A 15,528-nucleotide genomic window follows, 5' to 3' on the forward strand; every position below is an offset into this window, starting at 1 on the left:
AATGAGTAATGAGTGAACCTTACTCCTTGTGCCAGTTGATGAGAACAATATGTCATTTATTTGATCACCGAATATAAAGTAGAAGATTTTGCATGAATTTTCAGAATTATATTAAATTAAATGTGTCCCACACTGTGATTCTTGTAAGGTGTAAGAAGCCAAGGCTGGAAACTACAGGGTTATTCTCTAACAATAGGTTTTTAAAGCATGTTAAATCATCCAGTATCTAAATCCAAAAATATAAAAGTAACTTTTAAGTGAGGCTATCAAATATATGTAGTAAAGTAGAAAATACAGAGTTTTCTCTGAAATGTGTATCAAAAGCAGCATAGACACACAATAATTTGTCCATCTTCTTGGTGTGCTTAGTTTCTCGAGGGAATCCTGCTTCAAAAAGAAGGTTGGCGGTTCGAATCTCACTCCTCCCCATCTACATTCCAAAGTGTCCTTGGCAAGATATGGACACAATCATTTAGCAGGACATCAACCACCTATTCATTGCACAATATCGTACACTATGTAAATTTAAAAACAAACATAAATAAATAAATTAAATTAAAAAAAATATATATATATATATTTTTTTTTAATTAAATTGAATTAAATGTGCGCAGAAGTCAACTGCGCAGGATAATTTAATTTAATTTAATTTTTTCATTTAATTGAATTATTATTTTATATTTATTAATATATATATATATTTAAAAATGTGTATTTATTAATTTTGTTTTAAAATGTACATAGTGTAAGATATTGTGCAATGAATAGGGGGTTGGAGTCCTGCCAACACGACAGCCTGCCAAACTTCAGCAGGTTTATTAACATTAAGGATTGGATTACCTGCTGTTGATGTCTTGTGACTCTGCAGGCGGCGGTAGTGAGCCCGGTGGGCAGCTAAATGCAAAGAAGAAGAAGGCTGCATTCGCTGCAGTCGCAGGGTGATGACGTGATCCTCCTGAATCATGGAGAGAAAACACATGTCTGCTTTTGCTTTGTATCAAACGTTGCCAACAGACGATTCTCCACCTGTGAAGAAGACCCCCCCTCAGGTAGGAATCAATAAACATGACACCTCTGCTTTTTTCTCATCAAATACTAAAACTACTGCTGCTACCACCACCACCACCACCACCATGCGACTGCTGCTGCTGCTACTACATCACATACTGCTTCCTCCTCCCTCACCTTTCCTTTCCCTTCTGCTTCCTCTCATGTTCCTGATCCCACTCCAACACCTCATGACCTGATCTAATATGATAACAATAGATAAGAGGAACATATTACAGGATTTATAGCTTTAGATATATCCAAGTTAATAATAAGTACAGCCTAATCAGGTTGATTGTGGAACTTCACTAGGTAGTGTCATTAGCCAATCATTTTTTCCCTATTATGATATATTATGGGGGTTTTTTTGTGGAAAAGTAGGTATCATCATAATTCTGTAAAAAAAAAAGAGCTAGTTAATGTAGTTGAAAAATGGTCCCATTCTAAGTCATTCAAGTTTTCAATAGAGCAAACCAGAACAGTAATGTTTACGAGGAGGAAAGAGGCGATGATGCACAGATAAAAAAATTCTGGACAAAGAATAGAACAAGTAGATTGTTTTGTACAAAGCTAAGATAGGATGAACGTATTCATAATGTAAAAAGGTATTAAGTGTGATCTAGGGCTGGGCAATGCAATAATATCAGTATTTATCATAATATAATGCTACTACAGAGAAAAGAAGGTATTAAACATAACTGATCCTCAGTGTTTCAAAAAAAATGTGTAAGACTGTATGTAAAGATATAAACGGGAGATTATATTAGTTTATATACAGTAAAGGCAATTTTTGCAGAGGGAACAGAACTGAAACCAGAACGTCTACCGTTTGTGTCCTATCTGTTTAACATTGTGTTTCCTTATAATTTTTTCTAGGTGGTCACTAAGAAGAGAAAGAGAAAGGAAAATGGAGTCGCGGTTATTAAGGCCAACGCACTTAAAGCTCAACTGAAGTCTGAAAGGAAAAAGAAGATGAGAAAGAAGCTGCAGAAGTCTTCACCGAGAGCGGAGAGACAGAAGGGAAGCGCAGAGGTAAGACGAGATCGATGCCTCGTTGATGACCACATCTTCTTCTTCTCAACCTGAACAGAGTGTATGTGTTTCAGAAGCAGCAACATCAGCAGGGGGAGGAGGAAGAGGAGGCGGAAGAGGAGGAGTGTGTGAACGGTGATGGCGAGGCTGGCGGTGAGATGGTTGACACTCTGCTGGCCGAGCTGGCGAGAGTGAACAACAGCAGGGAGAGAGCGAGCCAGCTGTTCAGGTGGCTCATTCACCCTGTTCCTGTCAAACCTTTCTTCAGGTACTGAGGGGTTTACACAATTTCAAAATGATGATATGACAATGCATTTGACAGCAAATGCAATTTTTACAATTTTGAATGAGCAAAGGAAGTAAGAGAAGTACAATTTTCTTAACCTATACATATTTTTCCCTCCATAAGGGACACATGGGAAAAGAAGCCCATTCTGGTTCAACGAAAGAATCCACATTACTACAAGGGGCTGTTCTCCACAGCAGAGTTCGATCGCATATTAAGAGAGGTAAGAATCTGGAATATAATGTATTTCATCACTTTGCATCATACTGCATTTATCAGAGACTATATATAAATATTTACACAATATATTAGTTTATAAGCAGTCAGTGGCAGGTATCTAGTTTTCGTTGGTGGAGGTACACAGTTCAGTCTCAACTTTAAAACCGGTAATGTGGGAAGTTTACTAAAGTTCATCTTATTGTTTAGTTCATATAAAGACAGAAAATCACATGTTTTTTCACTTGCAGGAGGATGTGCAGTACGGCGTGAACCTGGACGTCACGAGCTACACCAACGGCAAGAGGGAGACGCACAATCCTCCAGGGCGAGCTCTGCCGTTCACTGTGTGGAACTTCTATGAGGTAAAGGGGATGCTGTGAAGCAGGCAGTTGATTTGTATGTTTACAGAATGTGGGTATTTCTACTGCAATATTAAAGTAATTATGCATTTTTATGGTTCTGATTATGTTCCTAATAACTGGGACCTTGGCTGCAAAATCAGGTGCAGCAGGAGTGAGATGCATGTTTATCTCCTCATGAACACATTTTCTGTGCTGCAAGTCAGAAACAGATTTTTAGCTTTAACCAAATCAGTGCACCATCTGCACAGCGCTCTCACAGCAGATAGGCAGTCATCATACTTACTGTATCTCAATTTTTTTGTACAGAGTGGCTGCTCCCTCCGATTGCTGAATCCTCAGTCTTCCTCCTCCACCGTGTGGAACGTGCTGTCCATCCTTCAGGAGCAGTTCGGCAGCATGGCAGGAGCCAACGTGTAAGAAGCAGAGACAAAAACACACCAGAGATATTTAGATGTAGTGTTTCAGTTTTGACCTCCAAACAAAGAGGTTATTTTCACGTCTTTTTCAACATTTTCACCTATTTCCCAGGAAGTAATTAATGGATCCTGAAATAAAAAACTGACATATTTGAGGAAGTGATATCTGAGTGTGGGACATTTGTTGCAGCTTGATTGAATTTCAAGGGACTGTCGAGGGATGTCAACCTTGTGTCATTGTAGTTTTTGTTTTGGTATTAAATGTCTGTGTTTTCCTTCACCAGATACCTGACACCACCCGGAACACAAGGCTTTGCTCCACATTATGACGACATTGAGGCGTTTGTGGTTCAGCTGGAAGGGAAGAAACATTGGAGAGTGTACAAGCCGAGGTAAGATACAGCCACAAAGTTAAACACAACACATATATGAAGGAACCCACTCTGAGTTGTTCCTCTTACTTTTGTAGGACAGACGAAGAGGTGCTGCCTGTGGTTTCAAGCAGTGAGTAAAATATTAAACAGTTTTTTTACACTTTGTAATGTAGTACTTTTCAAATTTAAACTGATAAATCGCCGTTTCTCTGAGCCGACTTCTTTGCGTTCCCTCTGCAGAGAACTTCGATCAGAGAAACATTGGTCGGCCGATCCTGGAGGTGGTGCTGGAAGCCGGAGATCTCCTCTACTTTCCCAGAGGATTCATCCACCAGGGCGACTGCCTGCCGGACGCTCACTCCCTGCACATCACCATCTCCTCTTACCAGAAGAACAGCTGGGGCGATCTGCTGCAGAAGGTTAATACACATTGATGAAGACGAGGGCTGTGTTCCGTTCTCAGCCAGAGACTCTGCTGGGAGTGAGAACAGATCATCTCGAATATTTCTGTAAATTCACCAGCTGCTCTTTCCAGGTTGTTCCAGCTGCACTGGAAGTAGCGATGGAGGAGGATGTGGAGTTCAGACAGGGTTTACCTCTGGACTACCTGTCGTACATGGGAGTACAGAATTCTGACACGGTAGTGAGGCCTTTCTTTCTCAGCCGCTGCGACTCTCCTTTGTCCTTTCACCATTTACTAACTCCAGTCCTTCCCGTGCAGGAGGACCCACGTCGGATCAAATTCTTCTCCCGGATCGAGAATCTGATAAAGAGGCTTAAAAATTTCGCCCCGGTCGATGCTGCCGTGGATCAGAAAGCCAGAGCCTTCCTCCATGACTGCCTCCCTCCCATGCTGACTCCAGGTATGGAAACACATTTTTATTGGACAGACATTTATTGCCAGATTTCTTTGGTTGGTTTCAATGGATGTTGTTTGCATTTAATATTTTATTAATGTCTTTTTTTGGTCTGTGTGGTTTTTTTCCAAGTATTTTGTAAAGCAGTTGCAGCAAGTTTTATTTATTTTTATTCCACCTGGAGATTAGAATGTTGTTTGACTTGTTGTGACTAATAAATACTGATCAGTCTATTCTCTGCATCTTCTACAGAGGAACTGGTCACCAGTGTTCAAGGAGCCTCTGTTACGTGGGAATGTGGGCAAGTTGTGAGTGTGGGTGCACGCATCAATCTGCAGACCCGAGTCCGAGTCCTCCGCGCCGAATGTGCCAGGTAATAGAACTGTTCAAAATCATTCATCTGTGCATACGCATCAGACAACCATGAGTTCAGTGCCTTACCTGCTCCAATGATCAGTTAAGCAGAAATTTGATAAAATAACAATGTTAAAAATGTATTTGTTCAGTTAGTGCGCTCAAGCTTTCTCTCTTGCCAGGTTATGCAGTGATGGAGAAGCCGTTCATCTTTACTACACCACAGACAACTCCAGAGTTTACCACAAAGAGGAGCCCAAGAGTTTTGAAATCCAAGCGGAGGTAGACACTGGAAGATCTTTGCAAATCTCATGTGTAGAACACAGCGTTCTGCTGACGGTGTCAATAACTAATCATTGCTTCTTCTTGCAGCACACGGACGCTGTTGAGTTTCTGATCCATTCTTATCCGGAGTTTGTGAAAGTAGGAAGCTTCCCATGCGATGCTGCAGAGGACAAGGTTTATTTTTACATATGATCTGCATTATACAGTTGTTTTACAGGGTTTGCTTTAGGAAATGTATGCATTAAAGACTAAAATACATCCCATATTCACGTCCAGATAATGAATATCTGAGCTCGGCTTTGACCAGTTATATTTTTCCTTTTTGTCCAGGTTGCCTTGGCCGAGCTGCTGTTTGAGAAGGGGATCATCCACACTGATGAACCTCTGTAATGGCCTAAGATTCTTTAACCATGCCGACTATGAGTCGATTAAAAACTGCCTTTGTACAAAATACAGTCTTTGATTCAAACCACTTCTTGTCCCATATATATTTATTAGCTGTACTGGAATGATTGTGCTGAACAAGCCATTTATGAAAGAACGTTTTTAGAAAAGAAACTGAAACTGAGTGGGATGAGAAAGGGGCATGTTTATTATTGGTTGATACAACTCAAAAGGAAAAGTGTAGGAGTCTTAAATAATCTGGTTTGAGGGACATCCATCAGTCATTCACACCACAGGACACATCTACTTCCAGGTCACCTCCTCACCGGGCTTCAGCTCCCTATGGAGAGGACAAATTAGACAGTTACATAACGTTTGTGCCTCGACCACTGCTGGCATTAGATGACCTTTGTAAAGCAGTGCATTACGCAATAAATCTTCTGCTTTCACTTCACACACTCTGAGGCTGCTGTGAAAATGTAGGATCCATATTTGAACAGTTTCAAATTTAAAAATAAATCATTTCTACAAGTTTTTTTTAATTCTTCATCACAGCTAATCAGTGTTTTGATAGAACTTCAGTCATATCAAAACACTGATATGACTGAAATTGTATCATCTCATGAAAACCTCAAATATTTGTTCGGGGAGTGACTGTATATTGAGAAGCTGATGCAGCTGCAACTCCAGGTATTCCCTAATGATCTCCTGACAGCAACTACACAACTTAATACATATAAAAGGATCAAAGTTGATTCAGAGCAGCAGGAATCATAACTGATATTTAATACACTGGCCGGTTTTACTTAAACATGCAGGTAGGTAATAGTTGTTTCTTACCTGCTGAACAAAACACTTTTGTTCCTGAATGCTGTCAACTTCAGGTCCTGTTGTCTGTCGAGGTACCACCCGACCAGAAAACCCATGGGCACCAATATGGTCACCCAGTGCTCACGCGCTAGTCCGACAAATTTGAGCATGGTTCCTACAGTAATAACAAAAACAGACGCAATGCAACATTAGTTTTACTCGCTGATCAAATCTGTTTACATTAGCACATATGTAGAGTGATTAAAGCTGTCACTTATCCATTCCCACACTTATAACTGATGGATTCATTAGTTTGATGTGAGAACAGGACTTCAACAGATACAATATAATAATATAATTGCCTTAAACTGAGTGGTATTGATTTTCACAGCCCCTTAAAACTAAATGTACATGTTGAGGAAACTGAAGACACATTATATTACGACTACATTTGTTGACATCTTTTAAACCATATGTACTCTCAACAAGTAAATGAACACCTATATATTTTAGAAGGGATTTGATCTGGAGACAGTGGGACTGGAAGATATCATCATAATAAATGCAACATTATTTCTCTTAAGTTTAAAGACTGGATTTAACTCCAGGGTGAAGTTTGTGGTTTTAGATCTATTTGGTTTAAATGTATTGATTAATTATATTGTGATTGTAGGATATTGCTTTATTACCCAGTCATAAGAGACAGTGAAGATAATCCTTAGCAAAAAAAAAGAAGGCACTATGCTACGTTAATGTTATTAGTTTATTATTGCATAATAAAATGACAGGTTTTTAAATTGAGCTTAAACTCGATGTTATGAATGCTTTGGACAGAATAACTAAACACTTCACTTAAACAATTCAACATCGCCTCAACTTACAGCTTCATAAATGAAAACACAGTAAATTCTGCTTCTGCCTCAACACATATTCACTGCGGTCATTTCACCATTTGCACAAAGTGAAATTAAGCTTTTGCTCACTTTTAAAAACACATGTTAAACGCTTACAGCCTGTGATCACCCCCCACTAGCCTGGCTAGCTAGCTGGACAGCCATGTAGCATCCGGCTTTAAACGTCTGGTTTACGTTTAGAACCGTGTCTCGTTTAGAATAGCTGGTTCAAATTTAGTGCATCAAACACGTTAAAGCACAAGTACTGAAACACTTATGAGGTTTAAACGGGTTTTAAATGTCTGAACTTTACCTTGTTCTCACACCGAGCTGCGGCCTTTAGCTCTACTATCAACAGAGGACACTGGACTGTACCAACTGCGCAACCAAGTCGTGGGGGCGTAATCAGGAAAATAAACTACAGACATAATTACTACCGCAATGTATTTTTTTAAGCATCACAGCTAAATAACTCCATACATGATCTATTGGGTGTTTTCTAATTCATGTTCGCGTGATAAAATAACGAGAATGTATCGTTTTGTTATTAAACCGTTCCTAGTCGCCCCTCTACACGTGGTACGCTCTTTTGCACTTTGACACTGACGCAGCGCCAACATGTCGGCGAGTGGAGAGTGTTTCCTGAAGCCGCGAGTCAAAATGTCCTAAAGTCGGAATAACAGAGACGCCACTTTGTTGTTTTTCTATTCCACCGACAGAGACTTTGTACCGTGTCACATTGAACGGTGTGTTGCACGTTCCTTTCGAGATTTAAGTCACGTATATCCCCATGCTAGCATGTAGCTAGCATGCTAAATCCGCACCATTGTTGATTGTGTGTGGGCTAACGGCTACTAGCATCCACATTAAATTATAATTCATTCATTTAATTCTCTGAAACCTGATATTATATGATTAGGTTCCACTTGACAGCAGCTCCATTGTTTTAACTGAATGATCCGGGGGGAGATAAGTTGGTAATTGAGTGAAGAAGCACAGCATTTAACCCGAGATGCTCATGTTTAGTTCCATGTGGTGATTTGTGTTTTGGCTCAGTCTCATCCGCCTGTTGCACCCCTGAACTTTCAGCAGGACATCTGAAGAAGAATGACGTCCATCATCAAGCTGACCGCCGTGTCAGGCGTCCAGGAGGAGTCCGCCCTCTGCTACCTGCTGCAGGTGGATGAATTCCGCTTCCTCCTGGACTGTGGCTGGGATGAGAACTTCTCCATGGACATCATCGATGCAATGAAACGGTGACTATGATGCTCCATCATGTCTCTAGATTGAGCCAAGAGGGATGATATAATAACAATATATGACATACTAGTCATCTCTGGTCTCCTCTTTTCTTAATCTAAGTAAAACCTCTGCAGAGTTTTATTTTATGTTAACAATAGGCGTTAGTAGTGTAAACTAATCAAATCAAGTGGATATCCTGTCTCTTTTTGTACAACATTCCCTCTTTTAGGACAATGTTATAGACTGAAATCCCTTTAGGGTTGGAATAGTTTAATAGCCAGTTAAAACAGAAAGAACTATTATAGCAAGTAAATGTGCCTTTCCTCTTAGGACTGAAACCAGTTTCAATGTTCATATGAGCACCTGATTATTGGTGACTTGAAAATGTGTCTTGACTCAGTCAGCCAAATCCCTTTCGTCCTCTCTCTCTCTCTTTCTATCTCCGATCCCTCTTTATCTCTTGTCATGCACTGTTCACATTTAAATGTCATATATGCAAAGACTTCTCCTGGATCCACTGCAGTTTGGATTGTACTGTGTGTTTATATTTTTAAGTGCGCTCTCTGCAAACTTCATCTGCAAAATGTATAAGTGTAAATATCCTTTCTCCTCCTCAGATATGTTCATCAGGTCGATGCTGTGCTCCTCTCCCACCCTGACCCCTTACACCTGGGAGCCCTGCCCTACGCTGTGGGCAAACTGGGTCTAAACTGTACAATTTATGCCACCATTCCTGTTTATAAGATGGGTCAGATGTTCATGTATGATCTTTACCAGGTAAGGAGAAGTAGTCAAAAATGCTATGCATGTAGATCTCAGTTTCAGTGCTACAATTGTTGTTAATATTGTTGTTAATAATTTCTTACTCTCTCTAGTCTCGAAACAACAGTGAAGATTTCAAGCTCTTCACTCTGGATGATGTGGATTGTGCTTTTGATAAAATCCAGCAGCTGAAATACTCTCAGATTGTCCACTTGAAAGGTGAGACAGTTTCAGATCTGTATAGGCCAGAAGTCGCCTGGGGTTATGTATCACAACCAGCAAATTCTCTGACATCCTTCTTTTTACTTGACAGGCAAAGGACATGGTCTCTCCATCACGCCACTTTCGGCCGGTCACATGATTGGAGGCACCATTTGGAAAATTGTGAAAGACGAGGAGGAGGAGATTATTTACGCAGTGGACTTCAACCACAAGAGAGAGATGTAAGCTCAGACACAAGATAAACATATAAACAGGGATTCTTTATTGGGCTGTTAGTTAATTTCCTGTTTTCTGTTTCCAGTCACCTGAATGGCTGCATGCTGGAGAGCATAAGTCGTCCTTCCTTACTTATTACAGATTCCTTCAATGCCACATATGTGCAGCCACGTCGTAAACAAAGAGATGAGCAGCTTCTTAGTAAGTATACTCATGAAAGCTATAGTAGTTGTCCAGTATGGTTGTGTATTCATTTATTTCGTTAATCATCATTTTATAACCCATTCCAGTCGTCATACGAATTGACCCTATTGTTTCAAAAAGCATTTAGTCATTTAACGTCTCATCTTCTGTCCTTTTAAGACAGTTTTGTTTATAAATGTGCAGTAAATAACGTGATTTTTTCCAGCTCTGTTAGGCAGAGATGAAATTGCATGATATTTTACCTTAAATTACTTATATTATGTGTTTTTCCTCAAAGCGAATGTGATGGAGACTCTCCGAGGTGACGGTAATGTCCTGATTGCCGTGGACACAGCAGGGCGCGTGTTGGAGCTGGCTCAGCTCCTGGACCAGATCTGGAGGACAAAGGATGCTGGGCTGGGAGTTTACCCACTCGCTCTGCTAAACAATGTCAGCTACAACGTGGTGGAGTTTTCCAAGTCCCAGGTAACATTCACTGGTCCCAGTCTGTTGTTAGAAGATGTCTTGTGCAGATACCAGCAGCTTGATAACATTCTTATAATCTCCTGCTTGTTCGTAGGTCGAGTGGATGAGTGACAAACTCATGAGGTGTTTCGAGGACAAGAGAAACAACCCCTTCCAGTTTCGTCACCTGACCTTGTGCCACAGTCTGGCAGACCTGGCCCGGGTGCCCAGCCCCAAGGTGGTGCTCTGCAGCCAGCCAGACCTCGAGTCCGGCTTTTCTCGAGAGCTCTTCATCCAGTGGTGCCAAGACGCCAAAAACTCCATCATCCTGACCTACCGCACCACACCTGGAACCCTGGCCCGTTACCTCATCGACAACCCCGGAGAGAAGATGCTGGATCTGGAGGTGAGACCAGTGGTCGTGATGCTGATTTACTCCTCACTCATATTCAGCCTCAGCTAAAGAAACAACAAAATATGTAATTCTTTGCTCTTCTTTATGACAGGTGAGGAAAAGAGTGAAGCTCGAAGGCAAGGAGCTGGAAGAATTCCTGGAAAAGGACAAACAAAAGAAAGAAGCTGCTAAAAAACTTGAACAAGCAAAAGAGTAAGTCCCAGTAGAGAGAAGCTACATTCATTTTGGTGGTTTATGGGTTAATTGTCTTTTCTCGATGATGCATTTCGCTGGTTAGATCACAAAACCCTTATTTCATGTAATTTTACAGTCTGATGAAAACTAAAACAGCTCATTATGTAAAAAGCCACCAGAAATGCTAATGGTGATCTAGAGTCAAAGTCTAAAACGGGCTGTTTAAATGCAAATCTGTAAATGGAGGATGAGTCATGACCTAATGAAGACAACGTTTATAAAAACTAAAATCTAAAAAAACGTTTCTCTGTCCTTGGAAAGATGGAACTCATTTGTACTGTTTTTAATGTGTTTTTCACTGCTCCTGCAGGGTGGACGTGGACTCCAGCGATGAGAGTGATCTGGACGATGATCTGGACCAGCCTGCAGTAGTAAAAAACAAACACCATGACTTGATGATGAAGAGCGAGGGGAGCCGCAAAGGCAGTTTCTTCAAACAAGCCAAAAAATCATATCCAATGTTCCCCACACACGAGGAAAGGATCAAATGGGACGAGTATGGGGAAATCATCAGGTATTACAACACTGACACGTTTACACATGAGATTGTCCGAACCTGCTGTTAAAAGTAAACGAATTCTGCGTTTTCACAGGCTAGAGGAGTTTCTGGTTCCGGAACTGCAATCCACAGAGGAGGAGAAAAGCAAACTTGAATCCGGGATGACCAACGGGGATGAACCCATGGACCAGGATCTCTCGGTCGTTCCCACCAAATGCATCTCCAGTGTAGAAAACCTCGAAATCAAGTGAGTGTCCATCCAAAGCTATGGACCGCTGGGAATCATATTAATGAGTTCAGGGTCTTTGTAGGTTTTTAATTCCCATAATACTGTGTAGGTGAATCTTCTGCCCTCACAGCTGGTCGGTGGCCAACAGTACAGTATTGTGTTGTAGTTGTTGGATGGCCGCCCGGTGTGAATGAGTGTTAATGTTTGAAAGTGAAGCTCAAGCCTCCTTTCCCACTGGTCAAAAAACCCACTAACACCCACCAACACCTGGCTTTTCTCTGCTATGGGGGTGGATACAATCAGTTTTCACTCCTGGCTCATATGACTCTGCAGTAAACTCTGTTTCTGTCAAATCTGCAGAATTATAAAAACATGTCTTTGTCCATTTGCAGAGCGAGAATAACGTACATAGACTACGAAGGTCGCTCTGACGGCGACTCCATAAAGAAGATCATTAATCAGATGAAGCCCAGGCAGCTCGCCATCGTTCACGGGCCACCAGAAGCCAGTCTGGACTTGGCTGAGTCTTGTAAGGCTTTCAGCAAGGACATCAAGGTCTACACACCCAAACTGCAGGAGACCATAGACGCCACCAGCGAGACACACATCTACCAGGTACGTACGCCTCAGTCAGGCCATGCTGCTCTATTGGGGGGCATTCAGTTTGCCTCTTGAAGAACTGGTAAACAAAGTGTAATATCCCACCCTTAAATGTGTTTTGTAGATTCATAAATACTTTGCTATAATAACATTTGATGGATCCCTCTTTGTCAGGTCAGAAATTAAACTGCCACAGGGTTGATTTATTTAGCTATTACTGAGTCAGTGGATAAAAGCAAGCTTCCACGACAGGCCCGTGTCTTCATTCAATCTCGTCTTCTCATGATAAAGGTGCGGTTGAAGGACTCCTTGGTGAGCTCTCTGCAGTTCTGCAAAGCCAAGGACACGGAGCTGGCATGGATTGATGGCGTGCTGGACATGCGCGTGGTGAAGGTGGACACCGGCGTGATGCTCGAGGAGGGAGTGAAGGAGGACGTCGAGGAGGGCGACCTGGCCATGGAGGTCGCCTCCGATCTCGGCATCGACATCAGCGCCACAGCGGTGGCCGCACAGCGAGCCCTCAAGAGCCTGTTCGGAGAGGACGAGAAGGAGCTGTCTGAAGAGAGTGACGTGATTCCCATGTTAGAGCCGCTGCCTCCGCCCGAGGTGAGGGAACGCAAACAGACCTTCTCACTCTCAGCATTTGTAAAAAATGACCCAGTTAAAATGTTATCGATATTGCCTCAACTACTGCTTCTTCATTGAAAAATTCTTAATCAGTGAACGTGATCTATGAAAACACAAGATGTCTGCTACTTCACAGAACTCTCAGGATCTGCGCTATGAAAGATTCATGTTTTCCTCTTACATTTTATGGCCCAGTTGCATTTTGGATCAGGATGAGCTCACTAGTTGTGTGATGGATGGATAGATGACTCACTGACTTACTTGCTCACTTCCCTTTTTGACCCCAAGGGAAATTAAGGATATTGCAATATGTGCTTGTACAAACACACCATAAACTCCAGTTTAAATTACAAGTAGTAGCAGAAGAGACAATAAGCCGGGATAGCAAAAACAAGTTTCGTTGACAGCAACTTTAACTTGATCCTGTGACATGTGCAGTTCACAAAAAAACTCAACACAGAGTCTGACTCCTCTGTTCCTCCCTCTAGATTGCCGGGCATCAGTCGGTGTTCATCAACGAGCCGCGCCTGTCTGACTTCAAGCAGGTCCTGCTGAGAGAGGGCATCCAGGCCGAGTTTGTGGGAGGAGTTCTGGTGTGCAACAACATGGTGGCCGTCCGCAGGGTGAGTGTCCTTCTCCCTGAGCGCACCATCCGTCTGCTACAGATACCAGTGAATTATCTGTTCAGCTGCTGGTATTTGGATAAGATCTGTAGAAGTTTTGAAAATTTAAAGAACTTAGAATTAATGGGCCTGTATAAAACCAGAGGAATTGAGTGCCCACACAAGATGACTCAAAAAGTAAATTTAAAGGTCTTTTAAAGGTTTCCTCAGTTCAGGCCACTCTAATGAGAGGAATGATTTATGTCAACAGACAGACGGAATTAATACATTTCCATTACACATGAGTATTTATAGTTTCTGTTGACTGTGAGCCATCAGAAGTAGCACCGCACGGCTGAATGTTGTCCCACTGACAACAAACCAAAATCAACGTTGAATTTGTTTGAGATAAAAAATTGATTCGTCATGATTCGCAAAACGTCTTACAAAAAAGATTTCTAACTATAATTAGTAGGGAATAACCAAATTTCCAATGAAACTTACACAATGAAATAAAGTGGAACATTAAACACAAAGAGAAACAAATACAGCCTCAGTCCAGATGCACACAGAAGAATCCCAGGCAGAACGTAACAATGGAAGTAAAAGGAGAAGATGGAGTGAGACAGGAAATCAACAACAAAATGCATAATTGACAAGAACTAAAAATAGATGCAACCCAGAAAGTGAAATCAAAGAGGTGTGTGTGTGTGTGTGTGTGTGTGTGTGTGTGTGTGTGTGTGTGTGTGTGTGTGTGTGTGTGTGTGTGTGTGTGTGTGTGTGTGTGTGTGTGTGTGTGTGTGTGTGTGTGTGTGTGTGTGTGTGTGTGTGTGTGTTAATCTGGATGGTTTTGGATTTGTTAGGCAGATCTTTTTAAAGTCAGTAAGAAATAATTGGGAACATGTCTTTACATTTAGTTTTCGAGGTCAGCCATGTGCTGCACAAGGCTTTTACATTCACTTTTAAAGGTGAGACCATGTTGTGCAAAGTGTAAATGAATGTTCTCTGACCTTTGTGCTCTTTGTCCAGACGGAGGCCGGACGCATCGGGCTGGAAGGCTGCCTGTGTGACGACTACTACAAGATCCGGGATCTGCTGTATCAGCAGTACGCCGTGGTGTAGCAGCAGCAGCAGACTATTCCAGGGCGATATAGAGACAATCCTTAATGAGAACTTTACCCAGAGGACAAGAGTGTACCACGCTCCAGCTTCCTCTGCCCCCCTTGGGCGGTTCCAGCTGTTTTACTGCAGACCTTCTTGTACATTTTCCATTTTATATATTTTTTTCCCCGGTTAGTAATGTGCTATTTTTGCTGTTGTTAGTTTACTGCACATTTTTGGAGGCAGATTGTTTCTCTGTATGATCACAGACTGAATATCATCTACGTTCAACAGTAACGAGGAAAGACTGCCCACTCATGTCCTGTCATTAAAAGCAGTCTTGTTTTTTCTTTTTCAAATGTGCGTCGTTGTGAAAGGTTTGTTTCAGGGGTCCATTGTTTGGTTTGGATATTCAAGTTGAAATACTTGCCTTCAAAATGTGGCTTTACCAAGTTTCAGTAGTTCAGAAACTAGGTCACAGTGAAGTCATGTGTTGTGATAGATTGCATCGCATTCAGAGGCCTCATTTAAGTAAGTAGGAAAAACAAAACATTAGGAACACCTCTGCATATTCTGTAATACAGTGCTATACCTTCCTTTGAATATGACCTCTGTTAAAAACTAATCATTTACACATTTCAAACCATGTCACCAGAAAACGAACATTATAAAGGCTGAATTTATGATGATTAACAATCTTAACATAATCTTTGATAGTATATTTCAAGATTAATCATAACAAAGTTTGCAGCTATTTTCTGAAAGAACATTAGAGATACACCAGCTATTAATCATCGTTTTCCATTAAGTCA

At 41.4% G+C, this 15,528-nt stretch overlaps 3 protein-coding genes across 5 annotated transcripts; 2 read left to right on the forward strand and 1 right to left on the reverse strand.

Moving 5' to 3' along the window:
- The first annotated feature begins 913 nt into the window (after nt 1-913).
- riox1 (ribosomal oxygenase 1) lies at nt 914-5,704 on the forward strand. Of its 2 annotated transcripts, XM_053445591.1 has the most exons (15): nt 914-1,049; nt 1,924-2,079; nt 2,154-2,347; nt 2,489-2,588; nt 2,833-2,946; nt 3,253-3,359; nt 3,647-3,754; nt 3,832-3,866; nt 3,977-4,155; nt 4,272-4,376; nt 4,458-4,599; nt 4,846-4,966; nt 5,130-5,229; nt 5,320-5,406; nt 5,563-5,704. In XM_053445591.1, the coding sequence occupies exons 1-15, from the start codon at nt 963-965 to the stop codon at nt 5,620-5,622; spliced, it is 1,695 nt and encodes a 564-aa protein (XP_053301566.1). In that variant the 5' UTR covers nt 914-962; the 3' UTR covers nt 5,623-5,704. The 2 variants fall into 2 exon arrangements, with proteins under 2 accessions (XP_053301566.1, XP_053301565.1); XM_053445590.1 differs by having other exon boundaries at nt 5,130-5,406.
- Nucleotides 5,705-5,801: 97 nt separating this feature from the next.
- Nucleotides 5,802-7,716, reverse strand: LOC128460411 (NADH dehydrogenase [ubiquinone] 1 beta subcomplex subunit 1). Its single transcript, XM_053445592.1, has 3 exons — nt 7,633-7,716; nt 6,457-6,601; nt 5,802-5,956 (listed from the first exon to the last, which is right to left on the reverse strand). Exons 2-3 carry the CDS (start codon nt 6,594-6,596, stop codon nt 5,920-5,922), a joined length of 177 nt encoding a protein of 58 aa, XP_053301567.1. The 5' UTR covers nt 6,597-6,601; nt 7,633-7,716; the 3' UTR covers nt 5,802-5,919.
- A 209-nt stretch (nt 7,717-7,925) lies between these two features.
- Nucleotides 7,926-15,075, forward strand: cpsf2 (cleavage and polyadenylation specific factor 2). Of its 2 annotated transcripts, none has more exons than XM_053445588.1 (15): nt 7,926-8,065; nt 8,409-8,575; nt 9,179-9,338; nt 9,437-9,542; nt 9,637-9,766; nt 9,847-9,962; nt 10,243-10,430; nt 10,525-10,815; nt 10,916-11,016; nt 11,369-11,572; nt 11,652-11,804; nt 12,179-12,401; nt 12,678-12,992; nt 13,502-13,636; nt 14,645-15,075. In XM_053445588.1, exons 2-15 carry the CDS (start codon nt 8,427-8,429, stop codon nt 14,735-14,737), a joined length of 2,364 nt encoding a protein of 787 aa, XP_053301563.1. In that variant the 5' UTR covers nt 7,926-8,065; nt 8,409-8,426; the 3' UTR covers nt 14,738-15,075. The 2 variants fall into 2 exon arrangements, with proteins under 2 accessions (XP_053301563.1, XP_053301564.1); XM_053445589.1 differs by having other exon boundaries at nt 8,412-8,575.
- The last annotated feature ends 453 nt before the right edge of the window (nt 15,076-15,528 follow it).

This window comes from Pleuronectes platessa, chromosome 17, assembly GCF_947347685.1.
Source record: "Pleuronectes platessa chromosome 17, fPlePla1.1, whole genome shotgun sequence".
NCBI lineage: Eukaryota > Metazoa > Chordata > Actinopteri > Pleuronectiformes > Pleuronectidae > Pleuronectes > Pleuronectes platessa.